Below are 22,449 nucleotides of genomic sequence, written 5' to 3' on the forward strand. Positions count from 1 at the left end.
CCTAAAGTTGTTTGGTGTTTTCTTGGTTTGATGTTTTTTTTGTTCAAAATTTTGGTGTTTTTTTGGTAGCTCTCCTAAAGATGCTCTTAGTCGCTAACCCATTTTAATTTTATAATAAATTGTTTTAAATGAAGTTTTAATTGAATTTTAAAAATCCGTTTTTTCAATTGGGAGAGAGATCCTGTTTTAATAGGAGAATAATTCCCGTTTTAATTAGATATGTTAGATTTTCTCTTTTCAATAGGGGAGGAATTTCCATTTGAATAGGAGAATGATTTCCGTTTTAATTAGAAGTGTTAGAATTTGTTTTAATATAAGTTGAATTCCCGTTATAATAGGAGATGAATTTCCGTTGTAAAAAAAAATCTCGTTTTTCAAATAAAAGAGAAATTTCCGTTTTAATAGGAGATGGCGTGAAATTTTAATAGAGCTCGAAAAATACTCTTTGTAGGAGCTTTAATATTAAAAAATATATATATATATATATATATATATGGGTGTGTTACAAAACAGGTGCTCTCCATGTAAGTGGGGAAGTGTGAGTGAGAGCCTCACGGAATATGCTGCTTAGGTTTGTATGCATACTCATTCTACATTTCTACCTTTGTAACCATCTTTTTCGAAAATTGGTGTTTGGTCGTTAAGTTTTTCTTTGAATTTGAGTTTCGTACCTCATTTAATTTGAGTTTGGTCCCTTTTTAAGATTTAGTGACCAAATTTATATATTCTGAAGTGACCAAACGTACAGACAATGAGTGACATAACAAAATAATTAAATAAACAAACACAATAACAAAATTAAATGTATGAAAATCAGAATAACTAAAGTTACCAAAAAAAAAAGCAGAGAAAACACTCAACTGGTCTTGGTTGACTCAGTAACCATACTTCTAAGCACTTTACATCAGTAGTCATCTCTGTTTTCTCTTATGCACTCATTTTGTAAAATGCATGGACTTTTGTTGCTTATTAAGATCAATCAGGTTGGTGGATCCATATATAATTGACGTTGGTCTACTAAAGAAAGCAATTCTATGATTGTTTGTTTATGAAACAAAGCTAGTGGGATGCACCTTTTCAAATGCGTCAACAAACATTGTGATTGCTGGTACGATTAGTCGACATTGCACACTAAGCTTGACAAGAGCACTTTGTGGACGAGAAACAGACCTCGCTATAAAGGGCATGTGTAAGGGGCATGTGACTCAAGTTGCTGGCCAGAGAGCATAATTATAGCTGGCCCAATGTCTTCCTATAATCCTAGCGTTGTTCTAAATTTCTAATAGGGAAATCACCTGTTTGGATGTCTACAATTGAGAGAAAGTTTGTATTTGAGTATTGGGTTGTCCAATTATTCATCAATTCTTTTGTATTTTTTTTTTTCTTTTTTGATATTTTTAATATATTTAACTTACCCACAAAAAAACACTATAATCCTGTGTAAAAGAAACAGAATTATGCTCTAACATATGATATAGCAATTAACATAATGCAGCAATTCATAGGGAGTGTATAGCAATTATCATCTCTTTATAAAATTGAGTATATGCAACAACTAAAATGGTAATGGATTTATAAATATATCTTTATACTTTTTTCTATACGTCTCGCTTTGAGAAGATTGATCAATTTTACAAACTTTGTATTCTTTAGAGTTTCATCCACGTGCTGCTTAAAAAAATTGTAACACATCAGTACAAATTTTCAGTTTCAATTGCTAAAATTTGGTTATATTTCAACACGAATTGCAAAAATGGCTATTTTCGACTTCCCATGGAAATAGTTGTCTCGTCCATTTCATTAAAAAAAAATACATTGAAAAGGGAATAGTTGTCCCTTCCGTTTTAATTTTTTTATTAAAAAAAAAACATCATTGAAACGGACAACTTGACCATCCAACCCGCTGCTATAGTTGTGAAGAAAATAATTGTAAATTTAATAATTACTGAAATAAAAATGTGGTTTTAGACTTTTAACAACGCGTTAGTGATCCAAAATTCCAAATTACTAAAAAAAATTAATACCTATCACATTAGAAACAGTTTTTAGCCAGTGGGTTGGGTAATTGGGTTGATGATGCTCTTATCCTTAATTACTTAAGATTGCAATGAGTCACTTTTGTAATTAAAATGGGCGTCATTTTTTGCGGGCCTACAATAAGATTGGTGTGGGCCTAAAAGTGCGCCATTTTAAATATGTGGAAGGTATAATGACACGATGGAGCTACGGGACGAAAGTACTTTGAGTAATTATTACATGATTTATTTGAAAATTGTCAAAATACAATACCTAATCGACGAGGGACAACGTAGCTCCATTGCTTCCCACGTGGCAGACAACTTCGTTAAACAATCAAGATGGAGCCGCTATGGTGGTCATATTGGCCCATCACATGGGACCTCCTTCCATTTCCCCTTCATGGTTCTTGCTCCCTTACCAAAGATCAACACATTCAATATTACATAATTATATCCATTTTATTAAGGATAAGTCCTTTAAGAATTTTAAGATTGGCAAAAAAGAACTAGTTGCCCTAGTCGGCTACATGTTCGCGTCGCCAGTCGGCTAAGACATTTTAGTCATTGAAAAAATTGACTGTTACACAGACAGATAGTTGTTATTAGTTGTTCCAGCTTAAGAGCAAGTACAATAGTGTGTTATATAGGAAGGCCATATAGCCATTTCAAAAACCAAATAACCTTTACAATGAGACTGCTAGAAAGGTCTTAAATTTGGCTGGTGTGATATCCAGTTAAATTTGTAGCCTTAGCTAACAGTTGCTGAAAATAAGTTTTGGCCGGGATCTATTATATGTGCGTTAAATTATAGCGGCGGTAGAGTTTCTATCGTATGTACAGTTCACTTTTTACTATTCAAATGGAAAACAAACATTATGTTGTTGTTTACCCAGTGACGGTAGAAAATCTGCCATCCGTCCACCAATTCTACAAAATACTAAAAAAAACTCATTGGACGGTTTTTCATATTTTGGCATGCCAAATTTAACTGACAAGCTAAAAAGTCTAAAAATCTTATGTAACACCCTTTTATCAGTTTTCCATGCTCTGCAATCGAACAACTACATTATGTCAACTAATCTCTAATTATAAGATCTAAGGGCATTTTCAATAGGAGGGTGTAAAATTACACTTTCACATAGGCGCTATTAGGATTTTACTACTCAAATTGTAAATTATTGTAGAGTCTATAAATATCTACTCTCTATTGTTTCTAATGGAAAAATGTAAAAAAATTCAATTTTAAACTCAGACGTCATTTCGAGTGACGTCCCTCTTTAAATTAAAGTGGAACGTCAAGTGATATCAAAATTTAAAATTTTAAAATTGTGACTTTAGAAATAGATAGGAGTGACGTCCAAATTTGTTTTTTATTCCGACGTCTGTTCGAGTGTCGCTCGTACTTTTTATTAGCTGATAGCAAAAAAGGGAATTTTCCACCCTCTCTATCAACTAATACTCTATTATCTACGGTATAATATTTCTATTTGAAAGAATTTGTTGATATTTAGAGCGTAAAATTTCCACTCTATACGTTTTACACCGCACATTAGAGATCCCCTTATCAGCTATATGTACTGAGGGCAAAATGCAAAGTAAGTGATTGTCATGACGATTTTGTAATTTCATCAAAGCTAAATCACGTGTGTTGTAACATGCATACACGTGTTGCATCATCTCGTGTAAGCGTGAGTGGACTGCAAAAGTGCAAAGGCTGTCTAACCAGTCTCTTCAGAAGAGAAAGTGTCGCTTGTCCATCGGCACACGTGAACTACACGTGCAGATAATTAGTGGTTTATGATGATGCTAATTTTCTGTGCTAGACTACTAGCGATGTAGTAACTAGTAAAGTAGGATATGTTGCAACTTTTGCAAATGTAACTTTTTGGAATGAATTGTCTACTCTTGATTTGAATCATTTGATGACTATGATCGTCCTCATAGTTATGGAATGATTGATCGATAATTACCCTTTCAATCAATATATGCACTAGACTTGATGTGAAACCCCATTATATTTTAGCTAGATGTTACTTTTTTTTCACACGTACACATGTCATTGGATGGGCACGTCGTTGTGAATGAAGCCCAATTCTGAGACTCATGTGTTATGTTGGACTGTTGGAGATTATGAAAAGAAAGCTCTAACATCCACTGATCCACCATCCACGTGATACCTTTACAATTCAAGTGGTAGTTTCAACTTTCAAGTTTTCAACTTATTCAAAATTTTCTCTTCCCGTTTCTGTATTTGGTGATTTTTGGTTCTTCTGGTCATTCTACTTGAGGTTCAACTGAAATTTGATTGGAATCACCAGTACGACTACTAATAAGAACTACATCTTTGTGTGAATTGACAATATTTTACATTTGTTATGTTCAAACATCGGCCACTTCGAAGTCTTTGGGACGCACATATATAGGACTTTTAAGCCATAATGCATGGTACGTTGTCAACGCAATGCTGCAAATAATTCTAAGATCGTGCTGTCACTGCCAAATATCCAGTGGTATAAAACGTCTCAATATATTGTACTAATTTAATAATGGTTAATCAAGGCGATAATCTCAAAAGGTTAAGCACGACCAAGAAGGCAAGAAGACAGTCCACTGTGCAAAGTTGCGGAGTTGACTTTCATCCTCCCCAACAAATGCATAAACCTTGTCATCACTACCGACAACGTTGTGCCTAAGCTATTTTAACACGTCAAAACAACACCTATACATAGTCGACAAAGCATCTAAACTAAGCAACATACCCTCTTAATCTAATAATAATAACAATTGTCATAGTCAACTTAGTCAACGGTAGATATTTATTAGGAACAAAAAACAATGGAGTAGCTGTTAAAATTATTACCAAATCCACTGCCACAAGTAATAAGCTATAAAAATCACCGCCAACTAGTACTTGTAGGCGTTACCATTTGTTTCTTTCTCTAAGCAACTTTTACTTGCTTTTTCTTCCAAGTTTTCAGATTTTTTTCACTTCTCCCAATAACGCGGCTTCACTCTTATGTCAGCAGTTTTCGCTTATCCACGAGCCAATCCACCTCATTAGTCACACCTTCTCTTTCTTTTATATAACCAACACTTTCTCACAACCATTTCATTTCATTTGCACTTTTGCACCCACCTCTTTTTCCTTCCAAACTCCAAAGAAAGCCATGGAACTTGATACACTTTTCCCATCTGATTCTTCAGATCTTGATCTTAGTTTCACTAGTTGCACTTCTAATACCTCAACTGAACGCACTTTTGCTTCTTCAAGTGCGCGTAGTTCTTTAACTCTTAGTTTCAATGAATCTCGCTTATTACATTCTTCTCCACTAATACACCGTCCTCATCGTAAATCTGACCCACATTGGTCTTACATACATGCAGCAACAAATCTTTCACAAGATGGTACCTTACAATTACCTCACCTCAAACTTGTCCGCCACCTTGGTAGTGGAAACTTGGGTCGCGTCTTTCTTTGCCGTCTCAAAGACTTTGAGGGCTCAAACTTCGCGCTTAAGGTCGTCGACCGTGATGCATTAACGTACAAGAAACTCTCTCATGTACAAATGGAAACAGAAATTTTGTCCATGGTAGACCACCCTTTTCTTCCAACGCTCTATGCGCATCTCGAGGTGTCTCATTACACATGTATGCTAATAGATTACTGCTCGAATGGTGATTTACACGCGTTGCTTCGTAAACAACCGGGTAACCGTTTCAAACTTAACGCCGTTAGATTTTTCGCGTCTGAAGTTTTAGTCGCGTTGGAATATTTACATGCCATGGGTGTTGTTTACCGAGATTTGAAACCTGAAAACGTTCTGATTCGAGAAAATGGACACATCATGTTATCTGATTTTGACTTGTGTTTGAAAGCTGATGTGGTCCCTACACTTGAAACAAAACCGGTTCGTCGTCGTAAGAAACCCCGGTTTTTTACATGTTTCAAATCCGGTTTAACAGAAGAAGAAGAGGAAAGTTTGATAACAGAATTTGTAGCTGAACCGGTAACAGCAAGTTCGAAGTCGTGCGTAGGTACGCACGAGTATTTAGCACCAGAACTAGTTAACGGTAACGGTCACGGTAACGGAGTAGATTGGTGGGCATTCGGTGTTTTTATCTATGAGTTATTATATGGTCGTACACCATTTAAAGGTGAGAGTAAAGAGTGTACTCTGCGCAATATAGTATCAAGCAGTAAGAAATTTAAGTTTCAAGAATGTGACATGGTTGAAGAAGAGGGAATGGCAGAAGTTACAGACTTGATATCGAAGTTATTAGTGAAGGATTCGAGGATGAGACTGGGATGTGTTAGGGGTGCCACAGATATTAAAGTACACCCGTTTTTCAAGGGTATTAAATGGCCTTTAATACGGACGTACAAACCACCAGAGGTACGTGGACTTGTAAGGAAGGGCTCGCATGTGAGTCATGTGAGTAATGGGATGTTAACATCAAAGAGGAAAAACTGGCCTTTCAAATATATCAGAAGATCTGTAAATTTTAATGGAAGTAATAAGTGTACTACTTATTTATGAAGAAAATTGAAAGTTTTGTTTGAATTTTTAGACATTTTTCTCGTAAGGTTTGTAGGGTGTCCTATATAGGCTATAGCATAGTACGTAGTCATCTGATTATTTAGTTACGGTCTACACCGTACGTGTACACACTACACAGTGTAAAAATTCTGAGAAAGTCAACAAACTCTAGTGATTTTTTGCTCCCAGCGTTAATCACTCAACGAACTTTCAGGCTCTCAGCTTATTTATAATTACTCTCAACATACTCATTTTTCTTTACCTACATACATATACGGATATACCTCTATTTTTTATTTTATTTTTAACATGCAAATAAATTATCTAGAGGTGGCACAAGCCCCGCTACAAGTTGTGCGCCAAATCCAATCCTTCTAAATCATTGGAACTACTCACATCACATTTTTTTATTTTTTTATTTATTTTACTTTGGTTTGTAATTTGTATTAGAATTTTAGAAATATGATTCAAGTGAATAACCTAGGCTATCTAATGCGACGCCCATGCTTGAATTAATCCTGAGGTCTGTTAAACAGGCTAACATAGTGTGGTTGTGTTTGTTTACACATCATATCTTGGATTTTGCAAATTCTTTTGGTGAAAATGTCGAGTATTCCGAATTTTTTAACCAAGCCAAATAGCTAGCTATTGGAGAATGGATGGAAGATATGAGAATACAGTCTTTGTTTAACTGTGAAATTGGTCGGGTCCACAATAAATCAGTTTTTTTCACTAAATTTGAAGTAGTATATATGTATAATCTTGGAATCGAATATATTTATTAAACGTTTAATTAGTATAGGGAGGAGATCAGATTGTACAAACGTCTATAATGTCTCAGTGCACTTCTTCCCGTCTAAATACTATACCTTCGTAGTTCGTACTAAAATTCATATTTGAACAAGTTCATAGTCGAGAGAAGCAATACACTTCGGAAGATCTTCATTAGATAACTAGCTTATGGGGCGTTCCCACTAGATAACTTTACTAATACACTACATAAGAATAAAAGTACTACGAAATGGCCAGTAAGCTGCTCAAGCAACTATCTCCAGGAGATGCAGTCCTGCTAGGTGATAACCAAACAGTCCATAGAAAGGAACAGACTCCACTGAATGGATTAGCTCCTCTATTTTAGAGAGGAAATTATGTAATAGTTTATCTTTCTCTGTAAGTTACAGGTGGATAAATAGAACTGTAAATGGAGAGGCTCACTTACTAGCCAAATGGGCATCCAGTTTTAATGGAATTGAGCCTCAACCAAGTTTTTTGAGTTGTAACCCACTATATTTTGAAAGTTAATGGAAAGTTAATGGAATTATCAAAAAAAAAAAAAAAAAACTAGATTTACGCTTACTAATTGAAAACCTCTACCAGTAAGTCAGTTGAATCACTTGAGCGATTGTCTCCTTCGATAAGAAAGCAATATGGGAACCACCTTGGTGGACAACACTTTCAGTCAAATTCAACTTCCTCTGCATTTCTGCCTTTGAAAGTTCTGAACACAGCTGCTAAATGACTTTACATCCATGTCCCAAGCAATCACTCTAGCTGCTCCTGCTCCTGCTCTTCTTCCACCTTTTAGGTCAAAACATGCATCATATCAAACTTAGTAGTAATGTAATCTTCACCCAGGCAACATTAGGCATAAAGAGTCTGCTTGTTCAAATTCAAAGACAAATAAGCAGGCCGGGCTAGTATTAGGAATTTGAGGGTTATCCTCTTCTTTTTCTGCTAAGCTTCCAAGCATTTCTTTCCACTGCTCCTTGATTATGAGTTTGGTTATATGATATATCAAAACAGCTTTAGCATATATGTCCCTAGTGGATTTTCTTAGCCAGGCCCAACATAGAAGAACATGTCTTTTGTGCTCCTTAATTGACTATGAGTTTGTTTATATGATATCAAAATTGTTGTTTAATCTTGGCTTGAAACCGAATTCCCAAAGACCCGTATCACACCGTGCAAGATAACAAAGAAAACTAAAGCAATAAGAAAACAATCACACATAACACAAAGATTTTAAGTGGTTAAGCAATATGCCTAGTCCACTGGTGATAGAACTTGATTAGCAATATATGGTGAAGAAGAAGTTATTACAATCTCTCTAAACTACTCTCTGTCTCTTTCTATGCATATGGCTTGGGTTCATATTTATATATAGACACAGAAACGTAAGACACTTCTAATACAAAACCGACTCTGTTTCTAAAACCAAAATAGGAATCCGTGAGCTTTCCTATTCTATATAGAACTCCTATTCTGAACAAAACTATGACTTACGAGCAATACATCAACAATCTCCGGCCACCTTGGCGAGTAACTCACCACCTTGGACATCTTGTTTTCTGACTCCAATCATAGTAAACCTTCACCCTTCCTTGCAAATCAAGTGTATCTATCACCACCCTGCACCCTAAGGTGCCTACATGTGCAAAACATGTAACAAGTTCAAGCAAAGCCTGAACTTCTCCACGAGAACCGCCTTTGTCAACATATCAGTTGCATTATCTTTTGTGTGAATTTTTTGAAAAAGAATTTCACCCGAAGCAATCAACTGCCATATCTTGTGATATCGCACATCAATGTGTTTTGTCCTCGCATGATAAATCTGATTCTTTGCCAAGTAAATTGCACTGATTTGTCACAATGTAATTGAATAACACCGCGGATAAACCCAAGTTACGCCACTAATCCCTTCAGCCATAATGCCTCCTTTGAAGCTTCTGACGCAGCCATGTACTCTACTTCAGTAGTAGACAATGCTACTAATGATTGAAACATCGACCTCCAACAAATCGGTCCTCCTGCTAGTGTGTAAACAAAGCTTGTGGTAGACCTCTTGTTGTCAAGATCTCTTTCATAATCTAAATCTACATAACGACCAACAACTCCACCTGCATGCTCAGTCTTTTGAAACTGGATGCCAATATCAGTTGTCCTTTTAAGATACCACAATAGCCATTTAACTGCATTCCAATGCTCTTTTCTTGGGTTTGCCATGTATTTACTAACAATGCTTACTGCATGAGCTAAATCTAGCCTAGTGCATACCATGGCATACATCAAGCAACCAACCGCATTAGCATACGGAACATGTGACATCTCCTCCACCTCGAGCTCGGTAGTGGGGCTTTGCCTTGCAGACAACTTGAAGTGATTTGCTAGAGGCGTCGACACCGGTTTTGCCTCACTCATGTTAAACCTCTGTAGCACCTTCTCCATGTATTCTTTCTGCGATAACATTAATTTTCCTGCCCGTCTGTCCCTGTGAATTTCCATACATAGGATCTTCTTTGCAGCACCAAGATCCTTCATGTTAAACTCCTTGCTTAAGAGGAGTTTCAAACCATCGACATCTGATGTCTTCTTAGCAGTGATCAGCATATCATCAACGTATAACATCAAGAGCACAAAAGAGCCATCATCAAGAAACCTAACATATACACAACAATCATACTCACACCTTGTGTAACCTATTCCAATCATGAAGGAGTCAAATCGTTTGTACCATTTTCGTGGAGACTGCTTTAACCCGTACAAAGACTTTTTCAATTTGCACATATAATCTTCTTTCCCAAGCTCCTTAAACCCCTCCGGTTGCTCCATGTAAATTGTTAATTTCATCTAAATCGCCATGAAGGAATGTTGTTTTTACATCTATTTGTTGTAGTTCAAGATCAAACTCAGCCACCATAGCTAGCACGACCCAAATGGATGCATGTCTAACAACTGGTGAGAAAATCTCATTGTAATCAATACCTTCCTTTTGTGAGTACCCTTTTGCTACCAACCTTGCCTTGAATCTTTCTCCTTCCTTGTATTGTGCATCCTTTTTCCTATAAACCCATTTACATTTGATTGCTTTCTTTTCTTTATTTGGTCATGGAACCAGATCCCAAGTACCATTTTTGTTTAGAGACTCCATCTCTTCCTCCATTACCTCCATCCATTTGTGCCCATTGTTTTCGGTAATAGGACCTTGAAAAGAAGTAGGATCTTCGGACATGATAGTGAGGGCAAAAGATAAATTGTCTTCAAATCCATATCTTTGAACTTTCTTTTTCATTCTGAACAGTTTGGAAAGTGCAATATTGTCAGTATGTAATGGTTGTTGTTGCTGCTCCTGAGTGTTAGATGTATCATATTGTACATGGTCTTTCTCTTCAATTTGATCATCTAAATCCATCTCAACTTCCTGATCATTTGAATGCACCTCAACCTCCTATTTTTCGCTGCTTCCATTGTTTGGAGATGTGCTATATGACTCGTGGTCTTCCTTCAACACAGATTGTTCATCAAAGATAACATCCTTGCTGATAATCTTTTTCTTTCCAACTGGATCCCATAACTTGAAGCCTTTGACGCCTTTTTCATACCCGAGAAAAATGCACTTCAGTGATTTTGAATCTAGCTTGGACCTTTGTTCTGTAGGAACATGCACATAACCTGGACACCCGATTTTTTTTAGATTTGAATAGTCGACTTCCTTCCCTATCCACACCTCTTCTGCAACTTTCCCCTCCAAAACCATTGAAGGAGACCTATTCACCACATACGCAGCCATGTCGACTGCCTCAGCCTAGAACGCCAATGGTAACTCTGTATGTAGTCTCATGCTTCTAGCTCGTTCCAAAAGTGTTCTATTCATCCGTTCTGCGACACCATTTTGTTATAGTGTCATCGAAACTGTAAAATGGTGAGTGATACCCGCGACCTTGCAAAATTGTAAGAATGCATGGTCCTTGTATTCACCTCCATTGTCCGTCCTCAAATACTTAATTTTTCTGCCTGTTTGGTTTTCTATTCCGGCTTTCCATTCCTTAAATTTTTCAAAAGTTTCATCCTTAGACCTCATGAAATAGACCTAAACTTTTCTAGAGAAGTCATCTATGAAACTAACAAAGTAGATAGCTCTGCCCTTTGACCTCACCTTTGCTGGCCCCAGATGTCGGAGTGAACATAATCAAGCATTCCTTTAGTACTGTGTGTCGCGGCCTTGAACCGTACTCTGCATTGTTTACCCATTACACAATACTTGCAAAACTCCAACTTGCATGATTTAATACCCTTTAATAATTTTCTCTTATGAAGCTCCATCAGTGCCCTTTTCACTCGTATGCCCGAGCCTCATATGCCATAGTTGAGAGTTATCTGCAAGTGGTTCTAAAAGTGTGGATGTGGCAGCTCCACCTACAACTGTAGTACCCATCAGTTTGTAGAGATTTCCAACCTTCTGCCCCTTTATCAAAGTCATTTCTTCCTTTGTAACCTTCAAAACACCTCCTGTAGCAGCAAACATGCACTCATTGCTATCTAGTGTCCCCAACGAAATTAGGTTCTTCTTCAAGTCTGGGACGTGTCTCACATCTCCCAAAGTCCTCATAACTCCGTCAAACATCTTGACCCTGATAGTTCCAATCCCTATGGACTTGCAAGCCGCATCATTACCCATTAGAACAGTACCTTCATTGTAAGGTGCATATGAATCGAACCATTGTTTATTTGGACACATATGATACGAACAACTAGAGTCCATAATCCAATAATCTGAAAGATAATTATTATTACTTGTAGATACGGAGAGAAGATCCGCATCACTAGTATCGAAGTTTCTCACGCAACACCACTTTGAACCTTGTAGTTGCCATTTTCTTTTATGTTTTTCTTCTAAATCTTTAGCCGCTTTTCTGCAATCCCTCTTGTAGTGCCTTGGGTTGCCACAATAGTAGCAACCTTCTTCTCTCTTTTGAAATTGACCTAGAGTTGCTTCGCTCCAATTCCCTTTCTTTGGCCTTCCACGATTACTTTTATAACATTTACTAGTCAGTAAGACCTTCCCTTTAACCTCCTCAAACCTCGGGCCGACTTTTTTTCTTGTTTCTTGAGCTAATACTAATGCAGTCACATCATCAAGTTCTAGAGTTTCCATGTTGCACATAAAAGATGTAACAAGATGTTCATAGGAGTCTGGCAAAGAATTGAGGAACACAATAGCCTTGTCTTCTTCTTCCAACTTTACTTCCAATCTCAATAATTCGTTTACCATCATGTTAAATGTATTGAGATGGTCCAGCATGTTTGTTCCTTCTACTTGTTTGAGGCTATAGAGCCTCTTTTTCATGGATATCTTGTTGGTAAGATATATCGTCATATAGAGCTTTTCAAGTCTTTCCCAAATTTCTACTGCAGTTTTTGAATCCATCACGTTGTACATAACGTCATCGGCAATGTGCAAACGAATTGTGCTTAAAACTTTCTCATCCAAATCTTGCCAAACTTCATCTGTCATGCCTGCTGGCCTTTTGGATACCTCGTACAAAGCCTTCCTTGTCCCTTGCTGTGTGAGTAGATCCATAACCCTTTGTTGCCATAAAGAGAAATTGTTCCGACCATCGAATATTTCAATTTCAACTTTAATTCCAAACACCTTTGCAGCCATTACGAATACCTTTGCTCCGATACCACTGTTGTTTAATCTTGGCTTGAAACCGAATTCCCAAAGATCGACGCGACCGCAAGATAACAAAGAAAACTAAAGCAATAAGAAAATAATCACACGTAACACAAAGATTTTAAGTGGTTAAGCAATATGCCTAGTCCATTAGTGATAGATCTTGATTAGCAATATATGGTGAAGAAGAAGTTATTACAATCTCTCTAAACTACTCTCTATCTCTTTCTATGCCTATGACTTGGGTTTATATTTATAGACATAGAAACGTAAGACACTTCTAATACAAAACCGACTCTATTTCTAAAACCAAAATAGGAATCCGTGAGCTTTCCTATTCCATACAGAACTATGACTTACGAGTCATATATCAACAATCTCCACCTTGGCGAGTAACTCGCCACTTGGGACATCTTGTTCAGACTCCAATCATAGTAAACCTTTCTTTCAATATGGGAACCACCTTGGTGGACAACACTTTCAGTCAAATTCAGCTTCCTCTGCATTTCTACCTTTGAAAGTTCTGAACACAGCTGCTAAATGACTTTACATCCAAGTCCCAAGCTATCACTCTAGCTGCTCCTGCTCCTATTCCACCTTTTAGGTCAAAACATGCATCATATCAAATTTAGTAGTAATATAATCTTCACCCAGGCAACATTAGGCATAAAGAGTCAGTCGTCATGCTTGTTCAAATTCAAAGACAAATAAGCAAGGCTAGAATTAGGAATTTGAGGGTTATCCTCTTCTTTTTCTGCTAAGCTTCCAAGCATTTCTTTCCACTGCTCCTTGACTATGAGTTTGTTTATATGATATATCAAAATAGCTTTAGCATATATGTCCCTGGTGGATTTTCTTAGCCAGGCCCAACATAGAAGAACATGTCTGTTGTGCTCCTTAATTGACACTATGAGTTTGTTTATATGATATCAAAATAGCATTAGCATGTATGTCCCTGGATTTTCTTGGCCAGGCCCAACATAGAAGAACATGTCTGTTGGTCTTGTATAAAGGATGTTGAAGAGACACTTGAGACCATTTTGCATCAACGTGTGTTGCCTCCAATTAATTTCATACAAGTGTTTTCATAATATAACATAATGAAAAATGTGAATGCTTGGTTTAGTGTCATCTATTGGTGGAAACACACATATGTTAATTAATGAAACCTTGTAACTATTACAAACAATGTTTTCACGACCAAGGGCGGATCCAGGATTGTCCCTCAAGGTGGGCTGCTCACATTAATTTACAATACTATCTTTTTTTTGGGAGTTCCTGCATCCCCTTGGATCCACCCCTATTCACAACTTGTTTCGAACGGTGCAAACAATCAGAGAGGTGCCTTGAACAGACGCGAGGCACTAAGAGATGTGTCTGTTGAAACAGTGACATTTGAAGACATAAGTGAAACAACTCAGTGATGTTTTGAAGTATTCTGAAAAGGTGCGTGAATGCCTATATATACATGGGTGTGTTCAACATCTTTGTATAAGAGAATTCAGTGAGTTTTACTTTGTCATCACCAGTATTGTTCTGGAGTGTTCTTTGGTTACGGTTAGGTGATGCACACTTGCATCATAACAACACAATTGAGGCTTCATTGTATCATGAAGGCAATCTCTCACATCCTTAGTGCAATTATGATCATTGATCAAAAGGGGAGAAATATTGTCTAAAAGATAGCGACATCGTGCCTTGAAGCCGAAAGCATTGTTCTCTAATTTTATCAGTAGATTTCTCTATTCCAATGCAAGTTTTATTCCAACACTGATGAGTGACGACAAACTTAAAACCACAATAATGCACCAAATGGCATGACTGAACGAATACTTGCTGAAAATAAACTTCACTAAGAATTTTTCTTGTCAAATAGACCAACTTCACTAACAATGTTGAAGAAATCACTCATCTCTTATGGGAATGCTCACATGCCAAGAAACTATGGGACTGGGTCTCTAGCTAATAGGTTTCATGTTCAACATAACTTCAACTCTTTACCACAAGCTAAAGCCAAAATGAAAAATAGAAGCACGCTTCTTTCTCACATTTGGAATGCATCCATCATTGGAGGCTTAGTTGGTTTGTGGAAGCACATAAATAAAATGATCTTTGAAGACAAGAAGGAAATAAAATTTGGATTTCTATAAGAACGAAATCTGGAAAAGCATTTGACAGAGTGTGCATCTCTCCAAAGACACGGTAAAGAATGCAATTGATCAGGCAATATTGAGGGGTTGAGGAGTTACGATCAAGCTTCCCAAATCACCTCAAATCAAAACTTGCTTATGGAAATCCCCTAATCATTACACCATCAAAATTAACTGTGATAGTGCTGCAAGGGGAAACCCAAGTCCGACAACTATTGGAGCAACCTTTATAAACTCTAATGGAGATTTTCATTTGGTTTTATAGAGGAAAATTGGTGTAAATACCAATTATTTTGTAGAATGTATGGATATATTGGAGAGTGCAGAAACGACAGTGGTAAGGGGATGGAGGAAACTCTGGGTAGAATATGATTCTGGTGCAGCGGTATAAGCATTTAACTCAGATATGTTACCATGGCAGATGCAATAGAGGTGGAAGTATTGCAAAAAGACAATACATGAGCTAAGGATCTCAAACACTTGAGGAGAAGCTAATGCATTAGCTGACACGGTAGCAAATTACACATTTACAATGACTAGCAATATGGCTTTCTTGTTTGAAGGGAGACCCAATTCAACTGGGTCACCAAATGGGAAATGCCCTTTATGGATCTATAGATTTGTAAACTAACCTATACTAGGGGTGTTGTGCATAAGATCTACCTAGTACGGAAGATATGTTATTTACAATGATGCAGTCCTTCCCTTCAACCAACCTGATGTGTAATGTACTTATGTATATTTCAACATATCAATACAATCTACTCAGCAAAAAAAAACTTCACTAATAAGTTTCTATAAAGTTTCATTATTCTGTCCACACGTCTCCAACACCGCCAATGCTCACTCTTCTTTTCCCTTGTACCTCTCTCATTGACATTGCCATTGACATCCTCAAAACCTATTATCCATATTCCTAGTCCAGATTATATTGTGAAGTCTGAACTCTTTACTTCATTTAGCACTTTTGCATCTCTTGGTCTATAATTTGAACTTTTCTATAACATGGCAAGAGCGAGAACCTCTTCATGTAGTCACGCTTCCATGGTTAGCATTTGTTCATATGATCCCATTCTTCCATCTTTCCATTTCTTTAGCCAAAGCTAGAATTCGAGTTTCATTCATCTCTACTCTTAAAAACATCGACAGACTTCCCAAAATTCCAGCAAACTCAGAACCTCTATTTAACTTTGTTCAGTTTTATCTGCCTCCAGTGGAAGGTTTACCTAGTGGCGCTGAAGCTACTGTTGATATGAACATGGATCAACCCCAATTCCTAAAGAAATCTTATGATTTAATGGATACCCAGTTCAAAGAATTCATCTCAAACGAAACAGTAGATAAGATTATTCTAGACTTTGCTCCATCTCAAAAAGAGCAAGGATTCATTTTCTTTCATCTTTATATTTTCAAACTCTCTTCTTAAAATTTGAAGTTTGATGGCTTTCACCTTGGTGTTTCCTTGAAACTCTTGTTGAAGAATACTCCATGCATCTTTGGATTTTGTTGCTCCCATGATCCTTGGAAAGATGGTGTCTCATACACCTTGTTGAATAAAGAGAAGAGCTTTAACATCCTTTTTCTTTGCATATTTCAATTGCTCTTTTTGAGTATTGGTTAACCCTTCCATTGTTGCCGGTTCTACATACCCATTTTCTACCAAATCTCAAATATCTTGAGAAATAAATAAAGTTCTCATATTTATACACCAAAAATCATAGTTATCACTTTCAAATAATGGAATAAAAGGTTATAGGATGTTCACACTTGAGTTACTTGAGCTTGCCATTAAGAATTTCTCACAAAGCTTTCACCTTTCTCCTTAAAAATTTCCAGATCTACTTTCTCCTTACTGATTTTCAGAAATTTCAGTTTTCTTCTTTCTTTTCTTCACTATCTCACTTTTATTTGATCTTAGCTCTGATACCAATTATATTGGGTTAATAGTACTCTCTCTCTCTCTCTCTCTCTCTCTCTCTCTCTCTCTCTCTCAATAATCCCTTATATATTAGGTACAATTTACAGTAGATATGACACTATAACTGTTATACTTAAATATTATGTCACTTTTTACAACTTACATCTGCAGACTACTCAAAACCTTCTGTTCAGTGTCATAGAGCTAAACAATACCATTTATGTATATGACAACTTAAGTTTACATATCTCTAGCACTAAGAGCATCTCTAGGTGGACGTATTCGTGGTCGCATTCTTCAAATTTGAAGAAATGCGTCGGAATTTCCCGAAATTCCAACTCTAGGTGGACTCATTCGTGGTTGCATCACCTGCTTGTTCGCATTCTTGTTCGCAAATTTGGCAATTTGGATGCAGATGCGCCATTGCAAATGTCGCCCCACAACTTTTTTGACTTTGACCAGCACCACACGCGCCAGTTGCACTGTCGCGCGCCACTCCTAATGTCGCGTAGGGGTTTTTTTTTCACTTGCGCGCCACTCCTAATGTCACGTGGGTTGTTTTCAAATTATACATGGGCGCCATTCCTAATGTCGCTGATGTTGATATCGGGGCCAAGATTAATGTCGCGACAAGGTGGTTTAACATTTAATTCATAACCACCTAGAGTTGGTCGAAATTTGCTACCAGATTCTGTGGTCGCATTTTTCAAATTTGAAGAGTATGTTACCACCACCTAGAGATGCTCTAACATTACATTAGTTAACAAAAACAGCAAAAGCTGTATTAAAACGTCATATACTCGCAATAAACAATAAATAGACTGCTTTAATGCCATAATGTATAGAAATCCCAATGGCCACGGTATGGTCTCTGATCTTCCTTTGGCCTCAACTTCACTAGCTTGTCTATGAATGCAGGGCCTAATTAACAGAGCATAGAGGTGAATTTTCGCTTTGCTCAGCTTTTGGCAAGTCTGAACAAAAGAGACCAAACGGGAGTACTCTCATCATTATAGACGTATAGTGCAGCTCCGGAATTGAGCATTCAAAAGAGCGTAGCACTTTTTATTCACTTAACAGTTAACATAACGTGGGGTCGGAGTGTTGGACAACAGAAAATTCCCAGAGCATTCATCCCAGCTAGTTGGAGCTATCAAGCTACACCCTTTTAGTATAATTGCCCTCTGTTTGATTACACGAAGGTAAATTTTCCTGGAACAAAAGGGTAACTACTACTACCTTGAACTCTTCAAGAACTCTCACGTAGAATTAATTTCATACTTTCAGTACAATCTTAAGGTATTTGACTTTGCGAAACTTTGAATAATTCTTGACTATATACATCTATCTTTATTCTATTTTACCGTCTGTAGGTTCCAAAGTAGATAAATATCCTTGCATCTTGTTTATCTAATTACAGAATTGCAGGGCTGAACTGACAGTTACTGGATGTAGCAATTTTCTAGTCTACGTACCAAGTCCCCAACAGTCATTTAAACAACATAAGAGCATTTCCAATGCATGTCAACGTTTTCACCTCTACGTAGGCTTAATTTCTCCTCTTTTCCACCGTTTTGGTAAAAAATAAGGTGAGGCTGCCCAATGCAAAGGTGAATATTAATCTCGGGATGTTGGATTTCGTCTGAATGTAAAAATTCGAAAAAACGCGTCGGACGGAATGAAACATCTGGTCTGAAGTTAAAAAAAAAAAACCGAAAAATAATCGAAAAAACACGCGAGATGGAAATGAAACATTCCGTCCGAAAAAAAAACCGATTTTAAAAAAAAAAAACACACGAGACGGAATCCAATATCTCGTTCGAAGTTCACAACTCAGCCACTATCTCGGTTGAAGGTTTCACTCTCGTTTTGACTTGGAAAATAGTCACATTGATATTCACCTTTGCATTGGGCAAATATTTTGAACCATAAGAACATTCCCAATGCAGGTGAAAAAGAGAGGAATGTGAAAATTTTCATCTCCTTTTTGTTCAAATCCAGTGCCCAATGCAGAGGTGAAAAGGAGGGTAACTATTTTCCCAAGTTATTACCAAGGTGAAACTTTCAACCGAGATAGTGGCTGACTTGTGAACTTTGGACGGGATGTTGGATTGGGCACTGGATTTTTCCCTTGGGAACGAAATTTTTTTTTAAAAATGGGGTTTTTTTTTTTTCCGGATGGAATGTTTCAAAAATGGGTTAAAAATAGGTTAAAAAATGATTTTTTAATTTTTTTACTGTTTTTTTTAAAAAATTTCAGACGGGTTGTTTCATTCCGTCCGGAGCGTTTTTTCGATTTTTACGTTCAAACGGAATCTAACATCTCGTCCGAGATTAATATTCACCTTTGCATTGGGCAGCTTTACCTTTCTTTTCACCAAAACAGTGATAAAAGGGGGAAAAACTGCCTACGTGGAGGTGATAAGAGAGGGAAAATATTGACTTGCATTGGGAATGCTCTAAAGAGGTGAATATTGTCACATTCTCACCATATATCTATCTGCATTGGGAATGCTCTAAGGGTTTACTAGTATTACCCCAACTAGATGAGTCAATTAGGATTTCTCCCCACCTCAAGTACACACAAATAAAATACGCAATACTTTTTGTGTGTATTTGGGAGTTCATGGTGTTTTTTTTTGTGTGTATTTTGGAGGAGAACCTAATTAGCCATTGGCTCATCTAGGGAACACTAACTAACCCAACACACACACTAATTGGCTCATCTAGGGAACACTAACTAACCCAACAGATAATACCATTCATATTTCTAGTCCACACAGTTACTAAGTCCGAACTTTTCAGCTTTGATTTAACACGTACTTATCTCAATATTATCTTCTCTTGATTGATTTAGCGGGAAAAAAATAAAAATAAACCTCAGCTCTTCATGGCCAGAGAACCTCTTCATGTAGTCATACTTCCATGGTTAGCATTTGGTCATATGATTCCATTTTTCCATCTCTCCAGTTCTTTAGCCAAAGCTGGAATCCGAGTTTCATTCATTTCCACTCCAAGAAACATTCAAAGACTTCCCGAAATTCCTGCAGAATTAGAACCTCTCTTTAATTTTGTTCAGTTTCATTTGCCTTCTGTGGACGGTTTACCCATTGGCGCTGAAGCGACTGTTGATCTTACAATGGACCAAACGCAGTTCCTAAAGGTATCCTATGACTTGATGGATACACAATTCAAAGCATTCATCTCTAAGGAAACAGTAGATTGGATCATTCTAGACTTTGCTCCATATTGGGCAGTTGATATAGCAAGAGAAAAGAGTATTCCACTGATCATGTTCTCAGTTCTTTCTTCGGTAATTAATGCTTTTTTTGGGCACCCAGATTTCCTCACAGCAGAAGAACAAAAGGACCGTACGTGGGAGAGCCTCACATCGCCACCAAAGTGGATCACTTTTCCGTCGACAGTTGCCTTCCGACCATTCGAGGCTAAAGTCATATTTCTCGGAGTATTCGAGACAAACGCTTCGGCTAAAACTGATGCAGAGAGGATGTCAGAAATGCTCAACGCATGCCAAGCAGTAGCCATGCGGACTTGTAAAGAGTATGAAGGGGAATACTTTGATGTGGCTACGAAAGTTTACCGCCAAGCGGTAATTCCTGTGGGATTAATTCCTCCAGTTCTAGTGGAGAAGGACAGAGATAACGTCGAGGGCCACTCATCTGGCGAGATATTCAACTGGCTTGATCTACAGAAGAACAGATCTGTTGTGTATGTTGCCTTTGGAAGTGAAGCAAAATTAGATAGAGATCAGGTTTTTCAGATAGCACATGGTCTTGAGCTTGCTGACTTGCCATTTCTATGGGCGTTACGGAAGCCCATGTGGGCTATTGACGACGATGATGCCTTGCCATCTGGTTTTCGAAGCCGGACCGCTAGGTTTGGAGTGGTGGCTTTCGGTTGGGTACCGCAACTGGATATATTATCCCACCCATCAATTGGTGGATCTTTGTTTCACTCTGGATGGGGATCCATCATAGAAACACTCCAACATGGTCATACCCTAGTGGTGTTGCCTTTGGTGATTGACCAGGGACTGAATGCTAGGCTACTGGTGGAAAAGGGATTAGCTGTGGAAGTAGAGAGAACTGATGATGGGAAATTTAATGGTGAAGACATTGCGAAGGCTTTGAGAATGGCCATGGTGAGCAATGAAGGTGAAGATTTGAGGCTTAGAGCTAGAGACATGAAATCCATTTTCAGTGACCAGGGTCAACTATGACCACTACATGAGAGGATTTGTTAATTATCTCAAGTCCTAGTCGTTTGTTTCCCACAGAATAACGTTCCTCTTTGTACAAGAACACGTACATCTGTAGCTTATAAGCAAGGGGAATCATCTTCTGATGATTTTTATTGGCATTTTCTTGCCAAACAGCCTTGGGCGTCTATTGTTTATCACAAGTACAAATTTGTGATGGAAAATATGGAGTCGCAGCCCTGCTCATATTGACTAGCATGAGATTTGTTTGTCGGAAATATTTCTTCAAGACTTGATGTTAGTTGCAACCTAACATTTCTATACATTTCAGATAATTTCTCTCAATCATCATCAAGATTACATGCACTGGCATGCTAAGTTAAGTTTGAATACAGAAAATAGCGCACTAAGGAAGCCATGTAAGACTAAAAAGCTCTAAACAGAACCAAAGAACAACACCACCGAAGCTAATCATAAGCTGAAAACACAAATGAAAGCTGCAATTCCTGCAAAAAAGCTGTGATGAAATGTCATAGACATACATCTGAAGCATAAGAGTAAATAGTTCCACTAAGGTTTGTTAGGAATATACAACTTAATTGTACTTTACTCTTTACCAATTACCAAACTATACAAACCTTTTGTTTTGTAAGTGTCTTGTATAATTTTAATTAAATCCGAGCCTAGTGTAGATACACTATGTCCTTTGATTTTAACACGTGCTTTGAAGGTTGATGGGAAACTATCTCCCAAGATAGAACGGATTTCCTTCTATAGAAAGCTAGCACTTCAATTCTATAGATGCCGAACACAACATAGTATTTGACTAAGGGAGGGAGAAGAGAAAGATCGGAACTCGGTGATCCGGTGTATCTTTCTCTCCAAATTCATCCACTATTTATAGGTGAGTGGTGCCTTTCGAAACAACACATGGCTCTTGGGAAAAAGTAAGCAACTCTTTGAAAAGTCACATGTTTGAAAAAGGACACACCATTTAAGCATATATATTTGTTTGAACCGGTGCCTATTTCGAAAAGGTTGCACCTTTTCGCAGCATGATACACGCTTTTCATTTCGAAAGGTCGCGACCTTTTCGCATAATGCAATCGTTTCAAACAAATGCATCATTTTGAAAAGGTTTTTCTCACATTA

At 37.4% G+C, this 22,449-nt stretch overlaps 1 protein-coding gene and 1 pseudogene across 1 annotated transcript; both read left to right on the forward strand.

The window, feature by feature from the left end:
• The first annotated feature begins 4,765 nt into the window (after positions 1 to 4,765).
• LOC147501705 (serine/threonine-protein kinase WAG1-like) lies at positions 4,766 to 6,586 on the forward strand. The gene has a single exon (XM_086606730.1). The coding sequence runs from the start codon at positions 5,186 to 5,188 to the stop codon at positions 6,554 to 6,556; it is 1,371 nt and encodes a 456-aa protein (XP_086462856.1). The 5' UTR covers positions 4,766 to 5,185; the 3' UTR covers positions 6,557 to 6,586.
• Positions 6,587 to 19,968: 13,382 nt separating this feature from the next.
• On the forward strand, positions 19,969 to 21,318 carry LOC147501706 (putative UDP-rhamnose:rhamnosyltransferase 1 pseudogene; annotated as a pseudogene).
• The last annotated feature ends 1,131 nt before the right edge of the window (positions 21,319 to 22,449 follow it).

The sequence above is a fragment of the Coptis chinensis genome, chromosome 4, assembly GCF_015680905.1.
Source record: "Coptis chinensis isolate HL-2020 chromosome 4, ASM1568090v1, whole genome shotgun sequence".
Lineage (NCBI taxonomy): Eukaryota > Viridiplantae > Streptophyta > Magnoliopsida > Ranunculales > Ranunculaceae > Coptis > Coptis chinensis.